The 15,411-nt window shown below is 37.1% G+C and overlaps 1 protein-coding gene across 1 annotated transcript in view; it reads right to left on the reverse strand.

Moving 5' to 3' along the window:
- Positions 1-15,411, reverse strand: part of LOC126469882 (E3 ubiquitin-protein ligase HERC2) — an 846,528-nt gene that overhangs the window by 534,993 nt on the left and 296,124 nt on the right. The window contains exons 27-29 of the mRNA XM_050097213.1: positions 14,205-14,382; positions 12,542-12,695; positions 1,723-1,903 (exon numbers count right to left, since the gene is read on the reverse strand). Of these exons, the coding sequence (XP_049953170.1) occupies positions 1,723-1,903; positions 12,542-12,695; positions 14,205-14,382 (513 nt within the window). The remainder of the gene's footprint in view (positions 1-1,722; positions 1,904-12,541; positions 12,696-14,204; positions 14,383-15,411) is intronic.

Consider the following 15,411-nt stretch of genomic DNA (forward strand, 5'->3'; position numbering starts at 1 on the left):
ATTAAATAATAAAATAGTGCTGACTGATATATTCTGTGATGTCTCTAAGGCATTTGAGTGTGTGGATCACATATTCTCCTAGATAAATTGCCATTTTATGGGATTCATAGCATACCCAATCAATGGATAATGTCATACCTATCTAAAAGAATGCAGAAAGTTTTGCTTCGTAATTCAAGCAATATAGTATAGGGACATAATTCTCACTGGTGAGAAATCATGTATGCAGTTCCCTAATGTTCAATCTCAGGTCCACTACAGTTCCTCATTTACATAAATGATCTTCCGTCTAGTACACAATAAGCTGAATTAGGTCTCTTTGCAGATGACACTAGTATTGTACTCAGTCTAAGCATTTAAAAGTATAACTGAAAGGTTTTCTGCGAATGGTTTCACGCTCAATTTTAAAAAAGACACAACTTATTTAGTTCTGCGCATCTAGAGGTACCACACTAATGTTAATTATAACCCATGGTGAGGAAATAATAAATAGGGTGGAAAATTCAAAATTCTTAGGGGTCCATATTGATGAGAATTTAAATTGATAACAACACATTTTGGAGCTCCTAAAACAACTTTCAGTCACACTTGTGCTTAGAATCACTGCCAATCTTGGACTAAGACAAATCAGTAAGTTGATATATTTTTCATATTTATTCAGTCATGTCATATGGAATAATGTTCTGGGGTAACATAAATTTAAGAAAGAACGTCTTCACTGAGCAAAAATACGCTGTAAGAATGATATGGGCAGCTCACTCACAGTCATTTTGTAGACATTTGCTTAAGGAGTTGGGCATTCTGGCTAATGCTTCACAGAATATTTATTGCCTCATGAAGTTTGTTGTAAATAATCCACTACAGTTCAAAAGGAACAATGAGGCACATAATTACAATAACAGAAGGAAAAATATGATTCATTACTCCATATCAAGCTTGTCTTTAGCACAAAAAGGGGTGCACAATGCTGCAACAAAAATTTCTGATCACTTACCCACTGTGTCAATAAACATGAAGAGATTGAAAATCAAATGCTGCCATTTTGTGTACTTTATTTAACAATTTTTTATATATTTCTTTAATAGCAGGAGGATGGTCAAAGAGGAAAATTCTCGGAGACTTCAAAGGAGTAATTTCAGGCCAGTAAAGCTACATATGTTGGACACTACCTAACATACAGTGTTGGACAAGCAAACTTAAAGGCATTGTCATTCCTGGCATTGTGCTGTTTTTATAGTCTTCATTTTCAGAGAAGTTTCATTCAAATTAAATGACCGTAGAGGAGTTTAATTTCAAATTAAATGACTACATAATTTGTAAATAATTTGCTACCTTCTCCGTGTCACTACTTACTTTAACTACTGGCATGCTCGAGTTTCACTTTGCACTTCCGACTAACATCATCAATATATAACTAATTCAAATTATGGGAACCAATTTTTACTTAAATTAAACTGTTTAATTTATTCAAAAACAAAACTGATCAGTAATACAAAAATTACTTATTTTCAAATCAATTTAATTTACATGTTCCACTAATGTGCCATTATAAAGTTAATTAATTACACCTAAACATTCTCAGTTTTCTTATACAAGTACACCATTAATAAACACTATATTAAATTTTCATGTAACACAATGTAACACAAAATTAAAAGTGGACAAAAATCTAAAATCCATTTTATGATCCAGAAAGAAAACACTAAAAGTGCCATTACCTACCTGTATACTTGCATTCAAGATATCTTCCGGTTTTGCACTTGGCATGTGTTTATTTCTCCTAAGGTCAGAAATAATTCTTTTTACCATTTTCTTCCATCTTGGTACAGTGTATAAATGCTGAAGATTATACAGACTAGTTACTTCATAGCTGTTGGCAGCCCGTACTTCGTGCAGCAAAAATCTGAAATAAATGAAAAAGAATGCTACTAAAGAAAATGCTTAAAAAGGGAAATACTGACAGACAGATTGTGGAATAAGAGACTTCAAAAACCTATGATGGGAGTTCCAACATCTGTGGCACTGAACTGAATGTTCAGAGCAGCATTGGACACCATATCTCGAAAGCTGCATTATTGGCTGGCTCTAGAAAGTGCATGAAGCCTTTATAATTTACATGACTGTCAATCCATTTCAAACAAAGACAGCTGTACAGGATTCAAACACATTCACACAAACTTCAAATACAAATGCTCCTGGCAAACAGAAATCTGCAGTAACAATATGAAGTATCAAGTTATACACAGCAAAGCACAACAATCTGAAATAGTTGAATTTCTGGATCACATAATACTCAATAATCGGTTTAGGCTACAACCATATATTAACTGGAACCAATTGTAGGGACTGAAATGACAGGTTGATCAGAAACGGAGGTAGTTTATCCAGTGTGATAACAAGGATTTGAGCTCTGTTGTAGAGCAAACTGAGTTTGTGTGAGAAATTACCAGTGCAAGACTGACTACCAAGAGCAAGGTACAACTAATAGCATCTTCTATCGCTATATCCATAGAAGTAAATGAGAACTTCAAAAGAGATAATCATTTCACTATGACTCAGGGAAGCAATGGAATCATAAGTCACAAGCCATATCATTGGCTGGTTCTACGGTGCGCATGAAGGCTTTTCAATCCATGTGACTATCCATCCATTCCCAATAAATGCAACTGTAAAATATTATGATACATTAACACAAACTTCAAACACAATTGTTACAATACAAGTTGCATACTTGGAACAAAGTTTCAGACTTTATGGTGACAACAACATTTATTTACAATGTTCTAAAATAGTTCTCCAAATGGTATTTAGGAGTAGGTGTATCAAAACCACAGTTATGATGGAAATATGTTAGACATGTTAGCAATAATCATATATGACACTTCTCAGGACCTTCATGATGTGACTGTGGATCAGTAATTATGATATCACACTAACAATTGTGGTCACAGGTGTACAAACAACTGCTGAAATGTCCTGAAAAATTTTCTGTCTAGATAATTGGGTAAGAAAGTATTTATTTAATGTCTGAGACAGTAAGTGGCATTCAAAGAAACAAGGCCTAGGTTCAAGTGGATACTATACTACTGGAGCTATTGACAAAGTAGATTACATTTAAAAACTCTTTTCTGAAGAGACACTAATCTGATTAAATCAGCCAGAAAGAACTTCACTAAACCTATACTTAAAAAATGCTGGGCTAGAAAGGACCACACAAATATAAAGAGCAGCAACAAAAACTGCGCTAATGGAGCTGTCTGAGAATATCTTGTCTCCAGGGTATGGCTTTAATGCAAAATAAAATACATCTATGAAATGTCTTTTGTACAGCTGCTCCCAGCATATTCAGTTTGTTGCGAATGGACCATACTTAATGAGGCTACACTAAAAAGTGCTAAAGAGGTTGGTTTTTTTTCCTATGACTCTAACGAGAGAAGCTGTTTACCCCACTTGCTCTACTTTCTTTAATACACAGTTAGTAAACATGATGTTTTAGTGAGTACGATGAGTTTTTGGGCTTTTTGTGATTTTAGGAGGAGCTACAGAATTGGTTCCCTTCACATGAGATGAAGTAGATCCATCTGATATATTTTATTAACAGGTGGGAGGATGATCAATTCCCTAGATGTTGCAACATACTGCACTGAATTTTAAATGAGTTCAGCAATATCAACCAGACCCAGAGGTACTGTCATCCAAAATTGGAACAGCAGTGGGTAACTGAATGTTACCACTGCCTGCGCTGTTACTTTTTTCAGGTCATAGTGAAACACCCAGAACTTAACCATGGTAATTACACAGCCAAAGAGGTCATAGGCACAGGCTGATGCAGCTGTAACATTTCTGCTGCTGCCGCCTCGTTTTGGCATGTTTTTTGAATAGATGTGAGCAGTTGCAGAACCCGGCGGAAGAGGAGGAGGAGGACATCAGTGTTTAACATCCTTCTGACAATGATGTCATTAGAGATGGAGCACAGGCTTTCAGAACCCAGCGTGCTGCAACCTATTGTCCATAAGGTTTTTTTCAGTGCCAAGGCTGCTGGAACAGAAATGGTGTGTGGCTGCTAAATTGTTTGGCTCTTTGCTGTCTATTGAAATAACTACCTACTGTGTGAATGATGGACGTATGAAAAGCACATATATGTCTTAAGTCTGTAAATAGTGGAAGTTTAATTTTAAATCTTGTACATAATTTGACTGTTCTTTGGTTCAAATGGCTCTGAGCACTATGAGACTCAACTTCTGAGGTCATTAGTCCCCTAGAACTTAGAACTACTTAAACCTAACTAACCTAAGGACATCACACACATCCATGCCCGAGGCAGGATTCAAACCTGTGAGCGCAGTGATCTCGCGGTTCCAGACTGCAGCACCTAGAACCGCATGGCCACTTCGGCCGGCAACTGTTCTTAACTGAGGATCGTTGAAATGAATAATTTACTTTAATTTTTGACAACACTGAGTTGTAATATCCACGTCACTAGCTACTGTGTGAATGATGGATTTAATGAAAGCAGATGTAAGTATTAAACCTGTAAATATTAGAGGTTTAATTTTAATTAATCTGCATAATTTTACTGTTTATTGACTGAGGATCATTAAAATTAATGAAACTCAAGTTTTTCGAATTAGATTTTTGTAATGTGTTTATCTGACATGTTCCACACTCAGGAGGATCCCCTCTTTTGTGGGTCTATGGAATGAATAATTAATCTAATCTAATCTGAAGCAACAACAAACAGTCACACTCTGTTCCAATCATGTTCGAAGGCTGTGCTTCTAACAACTGTTATTACTAAAAAATAGGAAGTGGGTAATTAATAATGCCAGATGACACACAATAATTTTTTTATGTTCCATTTAATCAACAGAATTCGACAATAAATATTGGTAGTCTGCTGCACAGATCAGACACACAAGTATCTAGTGCAATATAAGATAGCACAAAAGTGAGGCTGCCTTTCAGATTATTTTCCAAATAATTTTGTAGATATTAGCACTGTAAACTAAGCTAAGACTATACCAACTAACAAGTAAACTTCAGAGTCCTTACTGTTCATTCTAAAGTGCTTAAGGTTGGTACCACTGCATGAAAATTCTACTAAGTCAATCTCGATATGCCACACGAATAATTCACGGTCTCATGCAGCTGCACACTTATTTTTACTCAGTCTGAAACTTGCACTTCCACACACAGTAGTATAATGTTCAACATTGTGATATACTAATCACTCAGAATCTCTCTCTAACTTTCTGACTCATACAGCACGTGAATCCCTCTCCGATAATACCTGGATCAGACACAGTCTATCATTCAGCTTCCCCACTCCCTATATACCCCCACCCCCACTCAGAGTTTTACTGCCCAAATACACAAAAAATGATGATAAAACATCCTATAAACTATACTGAAATTACTGGTACCACAATGTACTGCTTTCAAAGCCACATCCACCGACAGAAAACATGGTATGGTTTGCATTTCTTGTTTGCTTTAGCAATCTTTTATTAAATTTCTCTTATTATAAGTTACTATACTTCAATTAATGTAAAAGAAATCATTAAAACCAAGCATTAGCCTATTCATTTCAAAAGTACTTTTTCTGATCTTTCCACTGGTGAAGACCACATGTCCTTAACTTAACTAGTTCTTACTATGGTTCAAAATCTCACTAATTCTAGGAAATGTGCATCATTCAGCTTCTTGACTGACAGGCAATGTTTAAGATTACTAATCACTCAGGCACTCTACAGTTTCCTATTGTGTCTTTTTGTCAGTTTACTCTAAAATCAATTACTTATCTCTAATTACAATTATATCAAATATGTGGTTGAGTTTTGAATATTAATCAGATTTTTCATGTATAACTCACTGCCATGCAAAGCATGTCATTAAAAGGCACCTTGATTAAAGATGTGATATTTTTTCCTGTGACAGTTATTAATCTTCAAAGTAAACGTTAAAATACACTCTCTACCTTAGTGGTGATTCGTTCATTTATGATCCAGTGGAAGGTGACACTGTTAAAAACGATTCGTACATTTTTTCTGAGCTGAATGGCATTTTTGGCTATTAAATACTAGCTACAGAGGTGAAGGTATTGTGACTTTATACTGACAGAATATTGAAATGGTGGCAGTCTCTGGCAACACTCAGTGGCAGGCATCAGGTACAGTCTTGGCAACATGCTGTCCATCTATTAACTACCTTTCACTTTAACATTCGTCAATTTTTAAATGAGGTAACTCTATCTATTTACAAACTCATCTGTGGTGTATGAGAAGTTGTCAAGCAAAAACGATTTCAGGTTACAGGCTTCTGCAGCCAGTGCCAATTTGGGTGAAATCATTTTGGGTATTAGGCTGCACCATTATGAAACTTTAAAACAACTAAAATGCCAACATTTTGAGCGAGTTTGCAGTGGTCACCTTGAAGGTGGCTAACTGCTAGATTCTGGTGAAGGTCCCCTATATACTGACTGTTTTGGTTGTCAGGTGGCTACTAAAATCACATTTTGGGATGCCATTGGACAATTTGAAATAAAGACTGCTATCAAGTGGTGGTTGTATGGTAGGCAATTGCCAGTGCTACTCTGGCAGGTTTTTTGTAGACAACAGAGAAGCAACAGCTTGTACCCAGGGGTGGGTTTTCCTGCAGCAAGACGTCAATCCTGCATAGTAGTTTGCTTGTGGTTGCTTTTTTATACTGTTGAAATGAATTAATTTCTGCTGCTGCATTCATGACTGTTATGCGAACACGTGACATTTTTGAAAATCAATAGAATGGCCACAATGCTGGTGGTTTTTAGCTATAGCTGATCTACATCTACATTCATACTCCGCAAGCCACCCAACGGTGTGTGGCAGAGGGCACTTTACGTGCCACTGTCATTACCTCCCTTTTCTGTTCCAGTCGCGTATGGTTCGCGGGAAGAACGACTGTCGGAAAGCCTCCGTCCACGCTCGAATCTCTCTAATTTTACATTCGTAATCTCCTCGGGAGGTATAAGTAGGGGGAAGCAATATATTCGATACCTTATCCAGAAACGCACCCTCTCAAAACCTGGCGAGCAAGCTACACCGTGATGCAGAGCGCCTCTCTTGCAGAGTCTGCCACTTGAGTTTGCTAAACATCTCCGTAACGCTATCACGATTACCAAATAACCCTGTGACGAAACGCGCCGCTCTTCTTTGGATCTTCTCTATCTCCTCCGTCAACCCAACCTGGTACAGATCCCACACTGATGAGCAATACTCAAGTATAGGTCGAACGAGTGTTTTGTAAGCCACCTCCTTTGTTGATGGACTACATTTTCTAAGGACTCTCCCAATGAATCTCAACCTGGTACCCGCCTTACCAACAATTAATTTTATATGATCATTCCACTTCAAATCATTCCATACGCATACTCCCAGATATTTTACAGAAGTAACTGCTACCGGTGTTTGTTCCGCTATCATATAATCATACAATAAAGGGTCCTTCTTTCTACGTATTCGCAATACATTACATTTGTCTATGTTAAGGGTCAGTTGCCACTCCCTGCACCAAGTGCCTATCCGCTGCAGATCTTCCTGCATTTCGCTACAATTTTCTAATGCTGCAACTTCCCTGTATACTACAGCATCATCAGCGAAAAGCCGCATGGAACTTCCGACACTATCTACTAGGTCATTTATATATATTGTGAAAAGCAATGGTCCCATAACACTCCCCTGTGGCACGCCAGAGGTTACTTTAACGTCTGTAGACGTCTCTCCATTGAGAACAACATGCTATGTTCTATTTGCTAAAAACTCTTCAATCCAGCCACACAGCTGGTCTGATATTCCATAGGCTCTTACTTTGTTTATCAGGCGACAGTGCGGAACTGTATCGAACGCCTTCCGTAAGTCAAGGAAAATAGCATCTACCTGAGAGCCTGTATCTAATATTTTCTGGGTCTCATGAACAAATAAAGCGAGTCGGGCCTCACAGGATCGCTTTTTCCGGAATCCATGTTGGTTCCTATAGAGTAGATTCTGGGTTTCCAAAAATGACATGATACGCGAGCAAAAAACATGTTCTAAAATTCTACAACAGATCGACATCAGAGATATAGGTCTATAGTTTTGCGCAGCTACTCGACGACCCTTCTTGAAGACTGGGACTACCTGTGCTCTTTTCCAATCATTTGGAACCTTCCATTCCTCTAGAGACTTGCGGTACATGGCTGTTAGAAGGGGGGCAAGTACTTTCGCTGTGCTGCCCCAGATATACGTAGCATTCAGGCTCCGACACAGGAGAGCTAATCAGTCACCTGGTTTCACCAATGTAGACTTCAAGGCATTTATATCAAAGCTTGTAGATGCCTGCAGTGTGGAGGAGCACATCTTGGAAGTTGCAACTGATTTGGAATACTTGTTTAAATGCTCCACAGCATTGCCTACACAGTTCCTGATACCTCTTACATACATTATGTGAGCAACAGGAAGATGTTCTTCTGTTCCTTCGTCTGTTGTATCTTCAGTGAACCTGCAGCAGCTAAGGTATTCATGGAACCGTTCGAACAGACAGCACTGAGATCCATGCCACTGCACCCACATTATTGGCTAATGTATGTAGACAACACATTCATCATACGACCAAACTGGGAAGCAGTTTCCATAACTTCCTCAAAAGCTTACACAAAAACATATAGTTCATTGAAGAAATAGAAAATAATAGAGCAATTCCATTTCTGGGTGTAGACGTCTCCAGAACATTTAGTGGTAAAACAGGACAAAAAGTCTACCAGAAACCAATGCACACAGATATCTACATTCAGAGCTACACCGTCATGCAGCACAAAAGAACGCTGTACTACATATGCTAACAGCCCAAGCAGACAGGACTTGTGACGCTGACAACTTCCAACACAAACTGAATGAACTCCGGACAACATTTTATGCAAATGGATACAGCACCAAGAACATACAATGAGCTACAGTGAAGATAAAAGATGCAAAGGAACAGAAGAACCTCTTGCTGTTGCTCGCTACCTTATATGAGAGGTGCCAGCAAACAATGTTGGCAAGGAGCTGGACTGTGGAGGAGTTCAACCAACATTCCAGAGCAGTCACAAGACCTGAGATCTGTTGAGACTCATGAAATATTCTGAGGATGCTCTCCACACTGCAGGTAGTAACAAACTGTGATGTGAATGTGGTGAAGTCTACATTGGTGAAACCACCAGGAGAGAGATTTAACACTTGTGTGTTGGGCCATGAACGCTAAGTACATCTGGGGCAGCACAGCAAATCAGGTATAGTTGAACATCATCAGGCCTGCAGCCATTCTATTAATTTTCAAGAACCTGATGTGCTTTCACAGCAGCCATGGATGCAGCAGCAGAATTTAAGAGGGGCTATTAAAGTAATTAAATGTCCTAACAACAAGAACAGGGAGGCTGTAAGTTACTTTCAGCCTGGCTGCCAGCTATCCCAGTGCTTCAGGCCATGTTCATGCACCACCCAGCAGTTCCACATGACCTGACCTCAACAGTATAAACAAGCATCCACAAGAGAACTACCATGTGACATTAATGTCTTGCTGCAGGAAAAAAATACCCCGGGTACAAGCTGCTGCTTCACATTTGCCTGCCAATAACCTACCAGAGTAGCACAGGTCATAACTTACCATACAGCCACCCCTTTACAGCAATCTTTATTTCAAGTTATCCAATGGCATCTCAGAATGTAATGCCAGTAGCCAACTGACAACCAAAACGGGCAGTATATAGGGGAAGACCTTCACAGAATCCAGCAGTTAGCCACCCTGACAAGGATAGTTGCAGTTTCTGTCAAAACATTGGCATTTTGTTGTTTTAATGTTTCATAACGACGTGGCCTAATACTAGAATAATTTTTTCAAAAAAATTATTTGAATTTGCTTTTACAATTATTTTCACTGAATATCAAGAAGAGATCAAATATTTCCATATCTGCATACTTTGATGCCTATTTTCAAGGTTAAGGTTAAGTGGTAAACAGTGGAGACCATTTTTTTCTCAACTGTTATGAATTCTATTATTACTTTTAAATTATGATTATTAATTAACAACAAATTTCAAAACAAATAAATGTATTGCAATGCTCCTGTTGTTATGCCTAGACAAAAACAAATAAAAATTAAAAACAATTGCCTACAGTGTGTTTGCAGGTGTACACCCAGTAGCATATTTCTGTACAATGAAAACTTTCTATGTGTACAATTGTCCCAGAATATATCTCCATATGATATTAATGAATGGAACTACACACAGGAAGTTAAAATTCTGATATTTTGGCCATCAAAATCAGCAAAGACACACAAAAAATATTACTGAATCTGTAAACCATGCCATGCTGCTTTTCAAACGCAACAGCTATAGAATAAGGAATATTGCTTTGAAATGGTTTGAGTCATATCTCATGGAGAGGAAACAAAGGGTAATAATCACATTAAATGGAGCAGATTACTTCTCAGAGTGGAAAACTGTGTCAAAAGGTGTTCCTCAAGGCTCAGTCCCAGGATCAATTTTATTCCTGTTCTATGTAAATGACTTGCCTCTCAATATAAATACTCATTTAATCTTGTTTGCAGATGACACTTCTGCCCTAATTGAAAATGAAAATTCTGACAATATACTACAGAGTGTCATACATACATTAAGTAACTAGGAAATATATTTCAGTCTAAATGGTTTAAGGCTAAACATCTCAAAATCCCACATGATGAGTTTTAAAACCAAACAATCAAAAACTGAAGAAATCTGTATCACTCACAATAATCAAAAAATGGAAGAACTTGACTCAGTCAGAGTCCTAGGAATAAACTTAGACAGAAATCTGAGTTGGAATAAAGATATAGAATACCTAGCATTAGCAGCCTTGCATTTGCTATGGAAATTTTAGCGTCACTCACATGGACACCAGAAAAATAGCATACTATAGCTACTTTGAATATGTTATTAGATATGGCATAAATTTTTGGGGAAACTCGGGAAATGTTACACAAATTTTAAAACTGCAAAAAAGAATCATTCACAACATACACACTGCACAGCTGAGGGCATTATGTCAAGCATTATTTAAAGACCTAAAGATATTAACTGTCCCCTCTTTATACATCTTTGAGGTGATTCTTTTCCTACAAAGCAGAGCTTATTATTAAAAAATAAGACAATAAAAAATTTTAAAAAATTGAACACTCATACAACACAAGACATAAAGGAAACTTCATGCTCACCTCACTTCACTTAAAATTGTGTGCTCAGACTCTATAGCCATGAAAACTTACAACACAATAAAAGGGTGTGACATAATGAATATGAAAATAAATATTTTAAAAATCAAGTTACGTGATTTTCTAATTGAAATATGCTACTACTCTGCGGAAGATTTCATGAAGGATGAAGTGATACTTTGAGCTGGATCTCTAAAATGGAATAAAAATTTATGAGATTTATAGTTAATGTCATTATTGTAAGTTTGACAAATTTTAAATAAATAAATTCCTCACAAAGTAATAATGTAAGTGTCACAAAATTTCAAATGAGCGAGTAACCTTGATATGTCTCCTGTAAATGAGGCATATGCTCTGAAATTCTGTACCTTTGAGATGAATAAAACACATTTCACATATCCCAAAGAATGTTGAGCCTACAGGACTGTGGTGCATTGCACTGCATTCTGACAGGCAAATAACATTTGACTATCAGGAGGTTGTGGCAATAAATTCTTCAACAGTGCCAATTTGATAGTAATAGTGGATGTTGATCTTCTTGTAGTTCTATGTAAAACATTATTTTTGAGAGAGAGAGAGAGAGAGAGAGAGAGAGAGAGAGAGAGAGAGAGAGAGAGAGAGGGGGGGGGGGGGGGGGGGGAGAATATTTTTTTTAATTTTCTTATCTTATTTTCATTTATTTACATGTTTGTTAGAACAATTTGTTGAGCATACATGAACAAATGGCCTTAAGGTTTCATTACTAACAAACCTGCACTTCAGCACTTACTGTTTATGTACTGAAGCTTATTACTTTAATGAACAAATGAGCTTATGATACTTCTAGTCCAGCTTATTCAGTAGGCAAGAGTTGCCCGGTAATCATCACAATGGAGCATCAATGACCTATGGTTAAAGGTAAAATTTTTCTTGAGCAGATATCTTCTATTCTGCTCTCACATTAATATCAAGTGGCCCCTCCTCCTCCATCTTGTATTTGTAACAGATTCCATATCAGAAATTTTTACATTGTATCCATTATGCCAAACAAAATTCAGTAATTTATTTCCCACTTTTCATCTCATAGAATATCCTTGACAGTAGTGCACACCTTTTGCTTGTTCTTGTTATGGTCTTCAGTCCGAAGACTGGTATGATGTAGTTCTCCACATTAGCAAATCCTGTACAACACTTATCATTTCAGCATAACTACTGCAACCTACATCCATTTGAACTTGCTTGATTTATTTAAGTCTCCTGCTGACTTATTTAGAACACTGAAATGAAAGAAGACACAAAGTGCAAACTGTTTTCTTACCTGCATTTATCCAGGACAGGAATGCAAACTTCTTTGTAGGAACGATTCAGTTCTTGCCTCCTCTTGATGAGACTCCATTTCGTCTGGTGAACAGTTCGTATCATTTCTGTAATTTGCTTTGGTATCCGAACAGGTACACTGCCACCCACAATATCTAACAGATACAAACGAAAGATATATATGAATCCCAACAAGGAGTAAAAGTGTGTATAACATGACAAATTAATTTTCTAGGGGAGTTTAAACATTACAATACTGCTGTCATACACTTCATAGACAATACAGCTGCAGACAAAATTATAATGTCACAAGAGCCATTAACATGTTTTGTCAAAATTCATTGCCTCATTATTGAAAAACTCTGACATTATAAGCATCATATGTTTACATATACAAAGATTGTATGTGTAGTAAGAGCTCTATCTTTTCAATAACACTCAAGGGAAATACATGCAAAGCAACAAAAGCTTTTATTTGGAACCAGGGACTGAATTACCAGCAGCTATGTAAAAAAAATGGAGTCCTTTAACTGTTCTCCACAAATGACCTGCATACTGTCAACCAACAGTATTTGTGTTTTACAAAGGTATAACAGATTTCCAATATTCTTTTATCCGCAAAGAAATACAGGAATGGAACAATTCAGAATACAAAAACTTGCTAAACTTTGATCAAATAAATGGATGGAGAATGAATAAAATGGACTGTCAGAAGCAAATAAAATGATCACATGCACAGTAAATGTATAAGGGTCAGCCACAAAATAACCTCCATCATGCTATAAATAAAATACTTGAATAATTATTTTAAAAAATTTGTAGAAGAATCTTAACTCTACAGCTCTTTATACATTCTATCATTCATAGTTAAGAATCTTTCACAGCTCTTGACCATAGGACAAACACCCTCTTCACAGAATTCTGCAAACTGATGTTGGAACCAGAACAAGACAGCATCCTCTTGTATTTCCTCAAAATCAAAATGTTTGGGACTAAGCCAGTTTTTTGTGGACAAACAGGTGGAAATCAGTTTCCATCTTTTAGTTCTGCCATTTTGCTCTTATATCAACAACCAAATTGTTTTAGTAGCTGGGCATTTCATTTTTGGTTTTATGAAGTAAGAACAACTCTCCTGCTAATTTACTAAATTTACTAGGTTACTTTTAAGTGGTACATACACAAATAGTATTAAACAATATGGTGACAGATTTGTTAGTACAATATACAGATTATGTATCAATGAGTTGAGAACCTTTTATTAATGTATATCTTGACTTGTTCCACTTCTCTGAAGTTTCTCAGTCTTGATGAGATTTACAAAAGGGATGAAAGAACAATGAATGAATTAGGCAAATATGCACAGTAAATGAAGATAGTGTCTGACTTTAAATTCTGAATAAACTTTTTTATACCATCCTTACTCCCCACTCTACCACAGGGACAAATCACAGCAGTATACTGTATCCCACTAGTTTCTTATCTTAGCAGCCCTCTCTGCCATGGTATCTGAGATAACTTGTTCAGCTTATCTTCCTTCTCTCCTGATCCCCTCACAGCCCTTTTTTCTCCTCCTTATTTTACACTTTCTTTACTTTCTTAACATTTTCAGTTATCAGATGCATCAGACATGCTACAAATAAGATGAAAGAAAAGCAAGTTCCAACCTTGTTCTATAAGATCAATAACTTGACATTCGATGCCCAGATGCTTGATTAGAACTGCCATCAGCAGTCTTCCAACTTCTTCCACTGGATGCTCTGGAGAAAATTCACCATGACTCATGAGGTGATGAATTTTACAATGACATTCCACAATGGCCAAAAATGTCTGCACATAAGGATCCTGAAAATAAGTTAACAAACATACAGATTTTCTGTGGAATAGACTATATTTTACACTATTGTTGCTACTAATTGTCAAGGACCTTGCGCATAGAACAAAGGTATATGTCTGACTACAACCTGATTCTAAACCTCTCCCTCTTGCTGGCATAACTCCATCAACTGAGCTATACAAATAGACAAGACATTTTTACCTATCTATGACTTTCCAAACTACACATTGATTCTCCTATAATAAAGCAGAGATGTTATCCTTAAGAGAGCCAATTTGATAGAAAATGAAACAACCAGAAGTAAGTATTGGCTCAAGAATTATTTTTTTTTTTTTTTTTTTTGGATCTGCAGCAGAATTTGAACTTGGACGAATCTTCCTGGCAGATTGAGACAGTATGGTTGATAGCGATTGTAATCTGTATTCCATAGGAACTGCTGTATTAAAGGTGACATCCACGCTTGTGTGGCACAATGGTGCAAAGTTCTTTTATTGTATTAGCAGTAAGTGCTATAGAGTAGCATGTATTTTCAGCACATTCCATTATCTGATGCACTTGGTACTGTCAGCACCTCTCTTCGATATTAAATAAGAAAGTAAGTTTCACATGATGTGTCACTGCCAGGTAACACAGCTCATTGGAACTTGGACTATACATAGAAAGACCTGCTACAGAATAGTACAGAAGCTAAATAAGTACAAAATGAGATGACAAACATGACACTGCATCCCACACATGCTCATAGGAATTTAAGTTGGGGGCACAGACGGGCCAGTCTATTCATGAATATCCCCTCGTGCCAAGAGTTCGTCCACCTGCGCAGTTCGATGCGGTCACGTAATGTCATCCATAAAAATAAAGTCAGGGCTCAACGCACCCCAAAGGATGCACATATAGAGTCACAGTCATGTTGACCAGTGACCATACCATGTTCAAAGACTTTGAGGTCAGAATGCCCATCCAACATTATACCTCCCCACACCATAACTACCTGGACCAGCAAAACGATCATGTTCGACAATGTTCCTGGGTGCATG

This window comes from Schistocerca serialis, chromosome 3, assembly GCF_023864345.2.
Source record: "Schistocerca serialis cubense isolate TAMUIC-IGC-003099 chromosome 3, iqSchSeri2.2, whole genome shotgun sequence".
NCBI classification, from domain to species: Eukaryota; Metazoa; Arthropoda; class Insecta; order Orthoptera; family Acrididae; genus Schistocerca; species Schistocerca serialis.